The sequence below is a fragment of the Colius striatus genome, chromosome 22 (genome assembly GCF_028858725.1).
Source record: "Colius striatus isolate bColStr4 chromosome 22, bColStr4.1.hap1, whole genome shotgun sequence".
Classification (NCBI taxonomy): Eukaryota; Metazoa; Chordata; class Aves; order Coliiformes; family Coliidae; genus Colius; species Colius striatus.
The window spans coordinates 7173641-7186934 of NC_084780.1; the positions used below are offsets into that span (position 1 = coordinate 7173641).

Below are 13294 nucleotides of genomic sequence, written 5' to 3' on the forward strand. Positions count from 1 at the left end.
ACATGCAGGTGAGTGCCCACCCAAGGCCTTCGGCCATCGCCTGGTGCCACAGAGCCTTCCTCCACCCCCCCGCTCTTCCTCCCTCTCCTCATTTTTGGGGGGTTTCTTGCTTCTCATTGTGTTGTTTTCTCATCTGTCTCCACACTGAACCGCTCTTCCCCTCCTGCCCCTTGGAAAGGAAGTGCGAGATGCTGTTTTTGAGCAGGTCTCAGATCAACAAACCCCAGGGCGGGCACCGCCCCGGGCAGCGGGGAGGGCACAGGGCCCCCAGCATGGCTCCCGAGGAGCTCGGCGCCTCAGCCGACTACGACTACGCAGCTCTGCCCAACGGCACGGATGGCCCACGGCTCATCTCTGGCTGGGAGCTCACCTTCACCACTGTCTTCATCCCCACCTTCTACTCCTTCATCTTCCTCCTCGGCCTCTCGGGGAACATCTTCGTCATCGTGCTGCTGGCCAGGAGCAGCGGCGGCAGGAGGCTCGTGGACACCTTCGTGCTGAACCTGGCGGTGGCTGACGTCGTCTTCGTGCTGCTGCTGCCTTTGTGGGTGGTGGCGGGGGCCCGGGGGCAGCGCTGGCCGCTGGGCGAGGGGCTCTGCAAGCTCAGCAGCTACGTGGTGGCCGTCAACCGCTGCTCCAGCATCTTCTTCCTCACCGCCCTCAGCGTGGAGCGCTACCTGGTCATGAGGAAGGCGCTGGGCACCAAGACGGCGCCGTGGCGGCGGCACATCGGCCTCACCTGCGGCACCATCTGGGCGGCGTCGCTGCTGCTGGCAGCCCCGGCCCTGCTGTACCGGCGCCTGGACGGGGACGACTGTTGGGATGAAGACGGAGAGGATTTCAGCTTGGCTATGGTCTTCCTCACTTTCCTCCTGCCTTTGGGGGTCATCTCCTTCTGCTACTGCTCCGTCTCCTGCCGCCTGCAGCGTCACGTGCGCCTGGGCAGGGGCGTCCGCCGCTCCCACCGCGCCGTCGTCGCCATCGTCGCGGCCTTCCTCTGCTCCTGGCTGCCCCTCAACGCCTGCAAGGTCCTGCTCTTCTTCCTGGCCAAGGGCACGTTGGTCCTGTCCCACGGCCAGGAGTCTGCCCTGAGGTGGCTGGTGGCCCTCAGCACCTGCCTGGCCTTCGTGAACTCCTGCGTCAACCCCGTGCTGTTCGCGCTCACGGCCGGGCGCTGCCGGGCCCGCTGCCCCCTGGCTCCCCGCGCCCCGGCCGCCGGCCCTGCCGCCGCTTCCTCACCCCTCACCGACTCCAGCCTCCTCCTCGGCGCTCGCATCCGTACCAGCACCCTCCCCGGGCCCCGGCGCGGGTTCGGCACCGAGCTGCAGCCCGCAGCGGGGGTCCCACGGGCCCCCCCCGGGGTGAGTCCGTCCCGGCCCCCCCTGTCTGCAGCCGCTTCCCCCCAGTAACCGATCCCATCCCACCCCGGCACCGACCCCCCAGACGCGGCTCGGGCAGGAATTCGGATCAAACCCCACTTTAATCCGAATTAATACAAGTTCAGCCCTTTCACTGGATGGATTTGAGTCCTGGAGCTGCTTTTTGCACTCGCGGGGGGGGACACGGGAGGGCTCGAGGCTGCCTGGCGCGGGCACACGCGGGGACATGTTTCTCTCTCTTTCTTTCACCAAGTCCACTCTTTTTCCTCCAAATTCATCTTTATTTCCTCCAAATCGGCTCTTTTAGGGGCTCCTGCCTCCCCGCCCCCTTGTGCCTCTTGCTGGGAAAGGGGGGAGTGTCCGTCCCCCCGAAATCTCGTCCCGTGGGGCTCAGACACTTTCCCCCGCCCCCTCCCCGCGGTGCAGGATGTGCCCCCTCACCTGCATCAGCCGCCGTGACTCATCCCACACCGCGGCGGCGGCCACGACAGCGCGGTTCCCACGGCCTGGCACTGCCCTGGCACTGCCCTGGCACTGCCCCCTCCTGCCCCACGCCTGGGGTCGGCTCTCTGCCCAAACCCGGCGTTCTGGGGATGCCAACACCAGGGGAGATGCCACAGCCACCACGCAGCATTGGGGATGGAGCCTCCACCCGGCACCGTGCCAGGCTGTGCCACAGCATGCCAGGCTGCACTGTGCTGGACCAGGCTGTGCCATGCCAGGTCATGCTGCATGAAGTTTCACCATGTAGTGCCATAGCACACCATGGCATAGCACACTCTGGTATGTCCTGCTATGTCAGACAATACCATGCCATGCCATCATGCCATACCATGCAATACCAAACCATGCCATGTCACACCATAAGATGCTGTGCCATGGGATATCACACCATGCCATGCCATGCCATGCCATAACACATCACATCATGCCATGCCATACCATGCCATGCCATAACACATCACATCATGCCATGCCATACCATGCCATGCCATCATGCCATACCATGCAAAGCCAAACCATGCCATGTCACACCATAAGATGCTGTGCCATAGGATATCACACCCTGCCATACCATGCCATAACACATCACATCATGCCATTCCATTCCATGCCATGCCATGCCATGCCATGCCATGCCATGCCATGCCACCCCTTGCCACCCAACACCGTGCCATCCCATGCCAATGCCATGCCACCCTGTTCCACCCCCTCCTTTGCCAGGCTGCCCCCGTGCCGTGGCACAGGTTCGGTGCAGTGCCACGCCGGGGCCGGGCCTCGCTGCCATTGTGGGGCGGGGGCGCTGGGGATGGCGGCCGGGGAAGGTGTTGCTCACCCGCTCCTCCCCTCTGCCTCAAGTCAAAACACGTCGCCGTGGCCCTGGCGCAGCAGAGCCGGCAGCGGCGTGAGCGCCCAGGTAAGGCATCGCCCCCCGGGACCCCCCCTCAACCTCCTTCCCTGCCTCAGTTTCCCCAAACCACGCCATATGCCGCGGGGGGGGAAACTGAGGCACGGCGAGGGGGGGGGGAAGCAACACAAAGCCAGGGGTGAGCACCCTCACACACTCCTTACTCCCACCATTTGCTCCCCCTTGCAAGAGCAGACGGTGTTGGGGTGCTGGGGGGGGGGGGGTGGGAGCCGCTTTCCCAGGACCAGCGGCCGCCCCCACCCCCGGAGCCGCCTCCAGCCCAGACGGGAGAGACTCAAAACTGGGAGAGGCGCCCAGTGAAACCGGCCGGGGCGGCAGCGAGGCCCCCCCCGCCTCCTCTGGTCCCGTTTCTCCCCCCCCCGTCCCGCCGCACCCGACCACCTTTGCCCCCGGGCCGGGGCTCAGCCGCCCGCGTGCTCGCACACCTTTGTTTATCGTAGGACCTGGGAGAGAAGGGAGGCAAAGCAAACACAGCCTCGCCTTCCTCTCCCCGCCATCGGCCCCGGCGGCCGGGAAGGACGGGGCGATGTTGAGGGGGTGGGGGGCACCCGTGGGTGCTGCCCCGCGGGGGGCGAGGGGACACAGCGTCTCGCCGCTGTCGCCCGCAGGGTCCCGGCCTGGCATGGGGGAGGTGAGCGACACCGACAGCGGGATCATGCTGCACTCGGGTGAGCGCCGGCCGGGGCGGGGGGGGTGGGATTTGGGGGGGTGGGGGGGAGGGGAAGGGTTTGGAGTGCCCGCACCCCGCGATGTGTGCCCTTCCAGACGTGCCCTTGTGCCCCCCTGTGCCCCCCACCAGCTGAGAACGGGGCACTTCCCTGCCTCAGGGACACACAAAAGCTCCTTTGGCGGATGGGGGAGGCGAAATGGGGGGTTCCCCGGTTTCGGGGGGGCTCCAAGTGTGGTGGGGGGGGGGGGGGAGCCGGGCCGGCTTTGACTCAACCGAGTTTCACCAAGGGATGGCTGAGTCAGGGTGAAACCCTCCCGGCATGTGTGTGTCTGTCCCATGGCCCCCCCTCCGCCTTCGTGCTGGGAAATCACGGCTCAGGGCACCTTGGCGGCGGGGGGAGGGTGTCTGGGTGACTCTCACCCTCCGTCCGTCCGTGTGTCCGTCCACCCAGGCCCCGACAGCCCCGTGTCAGCCCCGAAGGAGCGGGCGCAGGCGGGGCGGCGGCGGCAGCAGGCGCTGGAGGCGCGGCTGGACGGCTGCGTGCAGGAGCTGCGGCGGCTCTGCCTGCGGGAGGCGGTGAGCGGGGCCGGAGGGGGTCACATGCATCCTACCCGCACCCTCCCCACCCCCAGACCCCCGCCACGGCGGCGGCTCAGCGTCCCCGTGCCCGTCCCCAGGAGCTGACGGGGACGTTGCCCCGCGAGTACCCCCTGAAAGCCGACGAGAAGCCTCCCAAGGTCCGGCGCAGGATCGGTGCTGCTTTCAAGCTGGATGAGACCCTCGTCCTGCGCGGGGCGGTGAGGGGCTCCCCGGGCTGCGATTGCCGTGGGGTTTGGGGGGTGTCCCTGGGGGTGGGCGATGGGGACCCCTCTGCATCCCACCACCACGGAACTGCTGGAGATGCACAAGCGTCCCCCGGGGTGAAATCCCCCCCTCCCCAAAGCCTTGGCTGGGAGGGGGCGTGACGGGTGTGTGACGGGGGCGGGGGGCGGTGGGTGCATCCCCAGGACCCGCTGAGCGCCCTGGAGCGCGACCTGGCGCTGCAGCTGCAGATCGCCAAAGCCGCCCGACGGCTGTGCCGGGAGGAGAACATCAGCAAGCGGCTGCGCAAGCGGCGGCAGACGGCGGCTCTGCAGGAGGAGCAGAAGCTCAAGGACCTGGAGAACATCCTCAACCAACGACGGGTCCTGGCCGGCCGACGGCCCCTGCCCACCGGCTCCACTGCTGCCGAGGGTGAGCCCCACACCCTGTGTGCCCTCCCCGGGTTGTTTGGGGGATGCTGGAGGTCGAGGAGGCAGAATTTGGGGGCAGCTTGGTTGGGTGTCCATGGGGATTACAACCTTAGGTGCCAGCCCTGGTGTCTGCACCCCAATGCACTATCACTGGTGAATGCACCCCACTGGATACCCCCTAAGCCCTCCACTGCCACTACCTGCCCTCCAACTGCCCAGCCCTGAGGAATGTACCCCCCCAGATGCACCCCAGTCCTCCACCACTAGTGTCTGCACCCTGAGATGCCATCCCCAGTGAATGCCTCCCTGGATGCACCCCAATCCTGAGGGTGCTGCCAAGGATGAGCCCACCATGTGCCCCACATCATTTTGGGAATGTTGGAGATCAGGGAGGCAGAATTTGGGGCAGCTCAGTTGGGTGGCCCTGGTGAATGCACCCTAAGATGCCATCCCCAGGGAATGCCTCCATCCCTGGTTCATACACCTCCAATCTACTCTCCCCAGGAGTGCACCCCAATCCTCTTCCCCAGGGAAAGCACCCCATCTCCCCCATGGATGCACCCTGATGAAGACCCCTCAAACTCCCCATCTTAGAGAGTGTGTGATCTCCAGGGGATGCACCCCAAAAGCCCAACACCTCATCTCTGGTGATTGCACCCCCTTGAATGCACCCCAAGATCTCATCCCTAACAATTGCACCCCAATCCACCATCCCCAGTGACTGCCCCCCATGAAAGCACCCCAATACCTCACTCCTTCTGACTGCACCCCACAAGTGCCCCCTGATCCAGCATCCCCAGTGACAGCACCCCACTGGGCAGCAGGATTTGGCCCCCTGGGGGCCACCCAAGCAGGTCCCCACTTGCCCCCATGTGTGCCTCAGCCCCAGCTCCATCCCCCCCCGCTCCTCCTTGGGGCTCCCTCCTCCATCACCCCCAAACACCGGGGATGTGCTGACAGTGGCTCCTTCCCTCTCGGTGCCCCTAAACCTGCCCAGCACCCCTCCTCCTGCCCGGGCTGGGCAGGCTGGGAGCTGCCCGCAGCGCCGGCAGCGCGGCTCGGCAGAGCCGGCCCGGCCGGTACCGCCACCGTCCCGAGCGTGTCGGGACAGGCGCTGCGGGAGAGGGGGGAGCGGAGGCCTCCGGGGACGCGTTGGGTGGCGGCGGGTGCCCGTGGGAGAGTTTTGGCAGCTGCCGGCGGTGCCGGAGCCCGTCTCACCCACCCCCTGCCCCGCAGAGCTCAGCGGCTCCGACGACAGCTCCCTGTCAGACGCCGTCCCACTGGAGGAGGGTAAGGGGGCTGTGGGGATGGGGGACGTACACACACGATGCCCCCCATGTGTGCCCTCCATCCCAAGCCTCCCTCTCTCCTGTAGAGGATACGCGGTCACCGGAGCCCACCGAGGAGGAGGAGGAGGAGGAGGAGGAGGAGGGCTCCGGGTCCCCGCCGCCCCCCGCCAGCCCCTGGCAGGAAACCAGCCTGGACAGACCCTACGAGAAAGCAAAACCACCCGGCGTGGATCCCGGGGATGGGGAAACCCGGAGCTCCCGCTGCTATCCCGGCTCCCCACCGGCCCCCCCCGTCACCCCCTCAGCCCCCAGGAGCCCCCCAGCCTCGCGGGGGGCTCGGGATGTCCCTCCCTACCGCTTCGTCCCCGTCAGGACCCTGGTGCTGTGCCGGCAGGCGGGGACCAGCGCTCCCAGTACCCCGGAGCTGGCAGGCAGGCGAGGGCAGAGCCAGTCCCTGAGGTAGGTCCTGTGCATGGGGTTGGGGGAGGACAAGGGCAAAGGGAGGATGGAGATCTAAACCCGTGAGGAAGAGGATGGAGATAAACCCCATGGGGAGGAGAATGGGGTTAACCCCATGGGGAGGATGGAGATAATCTCATGGGGAAGAGGGTGGAGATAACCTCATGATGAGGAGAAGGGGTTAACCCCATGGGGAGGATGGAGATAATCTCATGAGGAAGAGGATGGAGATAAACCCCATGGGGAGGAGAATGAGGTTAACCCCACTGGGAGGATGGAAATAACCCCATGAGGAAGAGGATGCAGATAACCCCATGATGAGGAGAAGGGGTTAACCCCATGGGGAGGATGGAGATAACCCCATGGGGAAGAGGGTGGAGAGAATTCCATGGGGAGGATGGAGCTGACACCAAGGGGAGGAAGGACATAAATCCACGGGGAGGAAGGAGCTGATGTCTTGGAGAAGCTGGAGCTCAGCCTATGGAGATGTTGGAGATGACCCCAGGGCAGGCTGGAGCTAACCCCAGGGCAAGAGGATGGAGATGATGCCTTGGGGAGGGTTAAGTTCACACCACGGAGATGATGAAGATAACGCCGTGGGGAAGAGGGTGGAGAGAACCCCCCGGGGAGGCTGGAGCGGCCGCTGCGGGGAGGAGGCTGGGGCAGCAGGGTCCATGCCAGCCGTCGTGCCCGCAGGGTGGAAGGGTGCTGGCAGCCGGCCGAGCCCCGGGGCCGCAGCGCCGTCCCCCGCCGGCGCCCAACCTACTACACCGTGACGGTTCCCACCTCCTGTGTGCCCGCCCCCGGCCCCGCGCGCCTCTCCGGCTCCGACGACAGCATCTCCGACCTGTCCAGCGTCTCCCACGCCACGTCCCCCGGCAGCAGCAGCCCCGACGTCTCCTTCCCGCGCCCTCCGGTCCCGCTGCCCCTCGCCGAACCCTCTTTCTACCCTCGGGGCGCCCATCGCTTTCTGCTGCCCGCCGGCCCCGTGACTTTCCTCTACGAGCAGGATTTGGCCCCGTTACGCTACCAGCGCCTCGTGCCCTCCCACAGCCGCATCGTTCGCACCCCCTCGCTCAAGGACTATGCCCCGGGGGGGTCCCGGGGACTCTCCAAGGCGGCCGTCACCGAGGAGCTCAAGTCGTGGCACCAACGTGCCCGGCTGCGGGGTGCCCGTCCCCACTCCCTCGACCGACAAGGGGCCTTTCGGGGTCCCCGCGGGGGCACTGCCAGGGATGTGCCCGTCGCCCGTGGGGTCGTGTCACTGGCTCAGGTAGGGCAGGGGGTGCAGCTGGAGGGGGGATGTGGGAGTGGAGGGCACCGTGGTGCACGTCCCCCTGTGGGGACCCCCCCTGAGGGTGATGTGAGTCGTCACCCTGAGGTGATTTGGGGACAGGGTGCGTGGGTGAGGTCCCACAAGGGTCCCCAGAGCAGGATGGGGTCCTGAGGGGAAGGACTGGGGTTCAGGAGGGTCCTTTGGGACAGGCCCAGATACCAAGGGGGTCCCAGAGGGTCCCTTGGGCAGGACTGGGGTCCTGAGGATTCATGAGGGTCTTGGGCACAGGACCAGAGGCCCTCAAAGTCCTTTGGGGCAGGATGGGGACCCTCTGAGGGTCCCTCTGGCCAAGTCCAGGGTCCCATGAGCAGGGCCTGTGGTCCCACGAGGGTCTCTGGGGCAAGACTGGGGTGCCCCTGGGCAGAGGGGTCCCCACAGCTATTTTGGAGGGCGTCCCTCTTGGGTGGCTGCAGGGAGTAGCTCATGGCACCCACAGCACAACCAGGACCCAATGCCATGGGCGCCAGGACCCTGCAAACACCTCCCACCCCAACCCCTACACTGGGATGTGCCCCCCAGGATGCTGCCCTGGCCTGGTGGGGGGGTCCCAGCACCCAGAGGCTCCGTCTGCCCCCAGGGCCCCCCGTTGCAGGTGCTGCGGCGCTCCCCGGACACGGTGCCTGTGCAGCTCTACGTGCCTGAGAACGGCGAGATCATCACACAAGTGTAAGAGTGGACCCCCCCTCTGCCCCCCCAACACACCCCTCCGGGGTGGGGGGGCGCAGCCTGGCTGGCCCAGGGACAGTGGGGACACCAGCCTGTCCCACACCCCCCCCATCTCAGTGTTGGGGACGTGGGTGGGGGTGCAGCTGACCCCCCAACACCCTTGGTGTGTGTGTGGGGGTGGGACAGAGTGGCCGGGGCTGGTCCCCCCCTGCCGTGTCCGCTCACCCTCACTGTGACCCCAGCCTTTGATTTGGGGATTTGGTCTCTAATAAAGGTGATTTTTTTGGGGTGCTCCTGTCCTCAGCAGCCCCTTGGGATGTGTCACCCCTGTGAGCTGGAGCCCCCCGTCCCCTAGGTTGGCATTGCCAGGATCAGGGGGTTTGAGGGGTCCCCCTGTGGGCTCTGGGTGGTGATGAGGTGACCCCAATGGCAAGGGGGATGCCAAGGCCCAGCTGTGCCCCCCAGCACCCTGTAGGACCATGGGGATGGTTGGGAGAGAGGTGGTGGGGAGTGGGATGGTGAGAAAGGGAGTGAGGGGGAAAGGGTGCTGGGGATGGGGTGCTGGGAAATGGGGTGCTGGGGATGGGGTGCTGGGGATGGGGTGCTGGGAAAGGGATACTGGGGATGGGGTGCTGGGGATGGGGTGCTGGGAAAGGGAAGAGACACAGGGAATGGAGGGGATGCAGGAGAGGGGTGCAGGGGTGGGGTGAGGGCATGGGGAAGGGGTGCAGGGCTGGGGGAAGGAATGGGGTGCAGGTGGAAGGCAAATGAGGGGTGCAGGGTAGGAGAAGTGGCGCTGGGAATGGAAATGATGGGGAGCAGAGGGGCGGGGGAGGGGCTGGAGGAGCAAGGGGAGGGAAATCCGGGGCGCCGGGGTGGGGAAGGGGCAGCGACGGGTCCGTCCGCCGGAGCCCCCCCCGGCACAGCCCTGCGGGGGCCGGTGGCTGCGGCGGGAGGTGCTGCCGCGGGGGGGGGCTCCGGGAGCGACCGAGCGCTGCCGGGCTGCGGCGTCACTGCGGGCCTGAGCCGGCCCCGCACCGACCCGCACCGGCCCCGCATCGGCACCGCACCGACCCGCACCGGCCCCGCATCGGCACCGCACCGACCCGCACCGACCCCGCATCGGCACCGCACCGGCCCCGCACCGCCCCCGGGACCCGCCGGCACCCACCGGCCGCCGGCCCCGCAGCCCCCGGGCAGCGCTGAGCGGGGACACCGGGCCGGCTCCGCGCCTCGCCGCCGCCGGGCTCCCGCCGGGATGGGGCCCGGTGGCCCCGGGAGCGGCTGGCCGCTGGCCGGGACCGTGCTGGTGGCCGTGGCCGCCTCGCTGGGTGAGACACGCGGGGCGGGGGTCGGGGAGGGGGATGTGCTGTGGCATCGGGGGGGCGCGACGGGACCCGGTGCCACCGGCCGGGGCCGTGTCCCGCACTCGCCGCGTGTCCCCGGGGCTGTCTGTCGCGCTCCCCCCGGTTGCCGCTTTTGGGGTGTCCCCGGAGCCGGGTGGATGGAGCCTGGGGCCGCTCCCCGGGGGATTTGGGTGCTGCCAGAACCGTGCCTCAGTTTCCCTCCTCGGCTCTGAGCTCCGAGGGAACCCCCCACGGGACCCCCGAGAAGTCCCCGGGAGCTGGAGGGGAGGGAAACAGCCTGAGCCGTGTTCAGGTCACCCCCTCCCGGGGCTATTTTGGGGAGTGCAGGTGGCTCCAGCCAGAAATAGAGCCGGGAAGAGAGGAGGGAGCAGCTGAGGGAGGGGGAGGCGGCCTGGGGAGCCTGGGCTGGGAGTGAGGGGGGCAGGATGGGGAAGGGGTGCACAGTGTGGGGCAGGATGGGAGGTGCAAGAGCTTGGGGTGGGATGGAAGGGGGTGCACAAGGACGTGGGGTGGATGGAGCCGGGTCTGGATGGATGTGAGAGGGGATGGAGTGGGAGACACAAGTCAGGATAGAGCAGGGTATGGTGGGATATGGAGGGGAAGGGTGTGGGGGGACAGGATGGAGTGGGATGTGATCTGCTGTGCCCTGGGGAGGCCTCATCTGGACTCCTGTGGCCAATTCTGGGCTCCTCAGTTCAGGAGAGACAGGGAAGTGCTGGAGAGAGGCCAGTGCAGGGCCACCAAGATGCTGAGGGGATGGAACATGTGTGTGAGGAGGAAAGGCTGCAGCCCTGGGGCTGTGGTGCCCAGTGACAGGAGAAGGGGTGATGGACATCAGCTGGGACACACAAAGTTCCACTTAAACACAACAAAACACTCCTTTGGTGCTGAGGGGAGGGAGCTCTGGCCCAGGCTGCCCAGGGAGGGTGTGGAGGCTCCTTCTCAGGAGGTTTCCAACCCCAGCTGGACCCGTTCCTGTGCCCCCTGAGCAGGGGAACCTGCTGTAGCAGGGGCTGGGGCTGGAGCAGCTCTGCAGGGCCCTTCCAGCTCCATCATCCTGGGATCCTGTGATTCTATGTGGGGCTGGATGTGCCAGGGTAAAGGGGGTTCTATGGGCAGGGTAGAGCTGGGCACAGAGGAGGAAGGATGGGTGGGTTATGGGGATCTATGGGGCAGAATGGGGGGCACAGGGGATGAGGGACAGGATGGAGGAGGGAACAGGGCGAGACATGCAGCAGGATGCAGGGACATGGGCACAGGGTACAAGGTGGGCACAGGGCAAGTTGCAGCGGGTACAGCAGGGGACAGGCTGCCCCATTTGGGGCTGCTGCCCCCCGGGATGGTCCAAGGTCCTGGTGACAGTGGCATCTGCAGTGGCTGGGGGCGAGGACTGCCTGTGGTACGTGGACAGGAACGGCTCGTGGCACCCGGGCTTCGACTGCGACTTCCTCACCTTCTGCTGCGGGACCTGCCACCAGCGCTACTGCTGCCGGGACCCCCTGAGGCTGCTCAGCCAGAGGCAGCAGCGCCACTGCCTCGCCTTCAGGTGCCAGGGCTGGGGGATGCCAGGGGCTGGAGGCTGGGCCTCAGCCACAGGGATTGGCTGCTGGGGTTTCCTGATGGGTATTGGGTCGTGGGCACATGGGTGATGGGGTGTTGCGCACTGCTATGGGGTGCTGGGCACTGCTATGTGGTGCTGAGCTGTGGCACATGGTGCTGGGAAGTGGTATGTGGTGTTGGGCACTGCTATGGGGTGCTGGGCACTGGTATGGAGTGCTGGGTACTGCTATGGGGTGCTGGGCACCTGTATGGAATGCTGGACACTGCTATGGGGTGCTGGGCACTGGTATGGGGTGCTGGGCACCTGTATGGAGTGCTGGACACTGCTATGGGGTGCTGGGCACTGCTATGTGGTGCTGGGCACTGGTATATGGTGCTGGGCACTGATACTGGTCACTGGGCACTGGCAGAGAGTGCTGGTCAAGCCATCCCCACACCTCAGGTCCCCACGTGGGTGCTCCAGGGGTGCCCCTGGGTACTGTGGGCACTGATGGCACTGGGTGAGGGGGCTGTACCCCGGGTGCCCCATGACCCCACCATGCCCCACAGCCCCAAGACCCTGGCGGGCATCGCCTCAGCCGTCGTGCTCTTCATCGCCATCGTCACCACCATCGTCTGCTGCTTCATGTGCTCCTGCTGTTACCTCTACCAGCGCCGGCAGCGCCTCCGCACCCCCCTGCAAGGTGCGTGGGGGGAGGTGTGGGCTGTGGGGAGCGTGCAGCGTGGGAAGGTTTGGGGGGAATGGGGTGAGGGGATGAGGGGAGGGACTGAGGTGCAGGTGGGACTTGGGTGAGGGAAGGGCTTGGGGGTGTGTGGGGGAGTTCTGGGCAGAGAGGGGACTTGGGTGCAGGGAGGGGATTTGGGTACGGGAGGGGATTTGGGTATGGGAGGGAATTTGGGTATGGGAGGGGATTAGGGTGCAGGAGGGCTCTTGAGTACAGGTGGGATTTAGGTGAGATTTGGGTTCAGGGGGCATTTGCATTCGGGGGGACAGGTTCAGTGGGGAGCTTTGGGTGCTGCTGAGGTCACTCCAGTGCCCACCTCCAGCCGTTGTCCCCACGGGCACCGCCGAGCTCTGGCTCTGTCCCTGTCCCTGTTCCCGGGTGCTGCAACCTCGCCCCCTCCCGTCTCTCCCGCAGCCCCCGAGATCCCGCTCTCCAGCTACCCCCCTGCGCCACCCCCCGCCCCTTTCCCAGGGGACCCCAAAGCCGGGCCTGTGCCCCCCCAGCCCGGCTTCACCCCCATGGCCATGTACCCGCCGCCTGGCCCCGCTGCCCACTACCCGCTCTACCCCTCCGGCCCCCCCGTCTACAATCCCACAGGTGAGTGCTGGGGGAAGGGGATCAGACACCCCCATATTCCCCAGGGGAGCCCCCTCCATTCCCGGGGGGGCAGAGTGGCCTTGCGGGGGCTGACACCCCCCTTCTGCTCCTCCCACAGCACCTCCACCCTACGTCCCGGCACAGCCCAGCTACCCCGGAGCCTGAGCACCCGCGGGCACCCCGGCACCCCCCTGCTCCCCGCCGCCGGCCAGCGGGGACGAGCTGGGGACCCTCATCCCCCAGCGCTGGGGCCGGGGGGGCACCGGGATGGCGGCCGGATCAGCCCCTTTCCCGGCCGTCCCGGGGATGACCCCGTGCCAGCAGCACAGGGCGGCCCTTGTCCCGCACACTGGGCCCTTTGTGGGTGCCTCCAGCCCGGCTATGGGTGCCAACAGCCCCGTGCACCCATGGAAGGGGGGGTGGTGGTGCCTGGAGGCCCCCCCGACGGCTGTGCATCAGCGCAGCCCCGCACGCCCGCCGCCAGATCCGGCCCCGCATCTTCTCCTCCCCCCGGGGTTGGCATTAAAGCGCATCTTGTGCCCCACACGCTGCTGTTGTCGCGATGGCTCCGTGCTGGGGGGACTC

The 13294-nt window shown here is 67.0% G+C and overlaps 3 protein-coding genes across 3 annotated transcripts; all 3 read left to right on the forward strand.

Moving 5' to 3' along the window:
• The first annotated feature begins 272 nt into the window (after window positions 1-272).
• Window positions 273-1409, forward strand: GPR25 (G protein-coupled receptor 25). Its single transcript, XM_062013886.1, has one exon. The coding sequence runs from the start codon at window positions 273-275 to the stop codon at window positions 1407-1409; it is 1137 nt and encodes a 378-aa protein (XP_061869870.1).
• A 1305-nt stretch (window positions 1410-2714) lies between these two features.
• Window positions 2715-8708, forward strand: INAVA (innate immunity activator). Its single transcript, XM_062013642.1, has 9 exons — window positions 2715-2796; window positions 3417-3476; window positions 3930-4054; window positions 4156-4275; window positions 4486-4711; window positions 5947-6000; window positions 6086-6458; window positions 7155-7731; window positions 8372-8708. The coding sequence occupies exons 2-9, from the start codon at window positions 3431-3433 to the stop codon at window positions 8462-8464; spliced, it is 1614 nt and encodes a 537-aa protein (XP_061869626.1). The 5' UTR covers window positions 2715-2796; window positions 3417-3430; the 3' UTR covers window positions 8465-8708.
• A 1003-nt stretch (window positions 8709-9711) lies between these two features.
• On the forward strand, window positions 9712-13244 carry SHISA4 (shisa family member 4). Its single transcript, XM_062013738.1, has 5 exons — window positions 9712-9791; window positions 11202-11373; window positions 11937-12070; window positions 12527-12709; window positions 12828-13244. Exons 1-5 carry the CDS (start codon window positions 9719-9721, stop codon window positions 12872-12874), a joined length of 609 nt encoding a protein of 202 aa, XP_061869722.1. The 5' UTR covers window positions 9712-9718; the 3' UTR covers window positions 12875-13244.
• Window positions 13245-13294: the final 50 nt, after the last annotated feature.

Bases quoted from the DNA above. Each gene is read 5' to 3' on its own strand.
- GPR25 (XM_062013886.1), top strand. From the start codon at position 273: ATGGCTCCCGAGGAGCTCGGCGCCTCAGCCGACTACGACTACGCAGCT.
- INAVA (XM_062013642.1), top strand. From the start codon at position 3,431: ATGGGGGAGGTGAGCGACACCGACAGCGGGATCATGCTGCACTCGG. The intron at 4,276-4,485 runs GTGAGGGGCTCC...GTGCATCCCCAG, and splicing joins CCCTCGTCCTGCGCGGGGCG to GACCCGCTGAGCGCCCTGGA. The intron at 7,732-8,371 runs GTAGGGCAGGGG...GTCTGCCCCCAG, and splicing joins GGGTCGTGTCACTGGCTCAG to GGCCCCCCGTTGCAGGTGCT.
- SHISA4 (XM_062013738.1), top strand. From the start codon at position 9,719: ATGGGGCCCGGTGGCCCCGGGAGCGGCTGGCCGCTGGCCGGGACCGTG. The intron at 11,374-11,936 runs GTGCCAGGGCTG...CATGCCCCACAG, and splicing joins CGCCACTGCCTCGCCTTCAG to CCCCAAGACCCTGGCGGGCA. The intron at 12,071-12,526 runs GTGCGTGGGGGG...TCTCTCCCGCAG, and splicing joins CCTCCGCACCCCCCTGCAAG to CCCCCGAGATCCCGCTCTCC.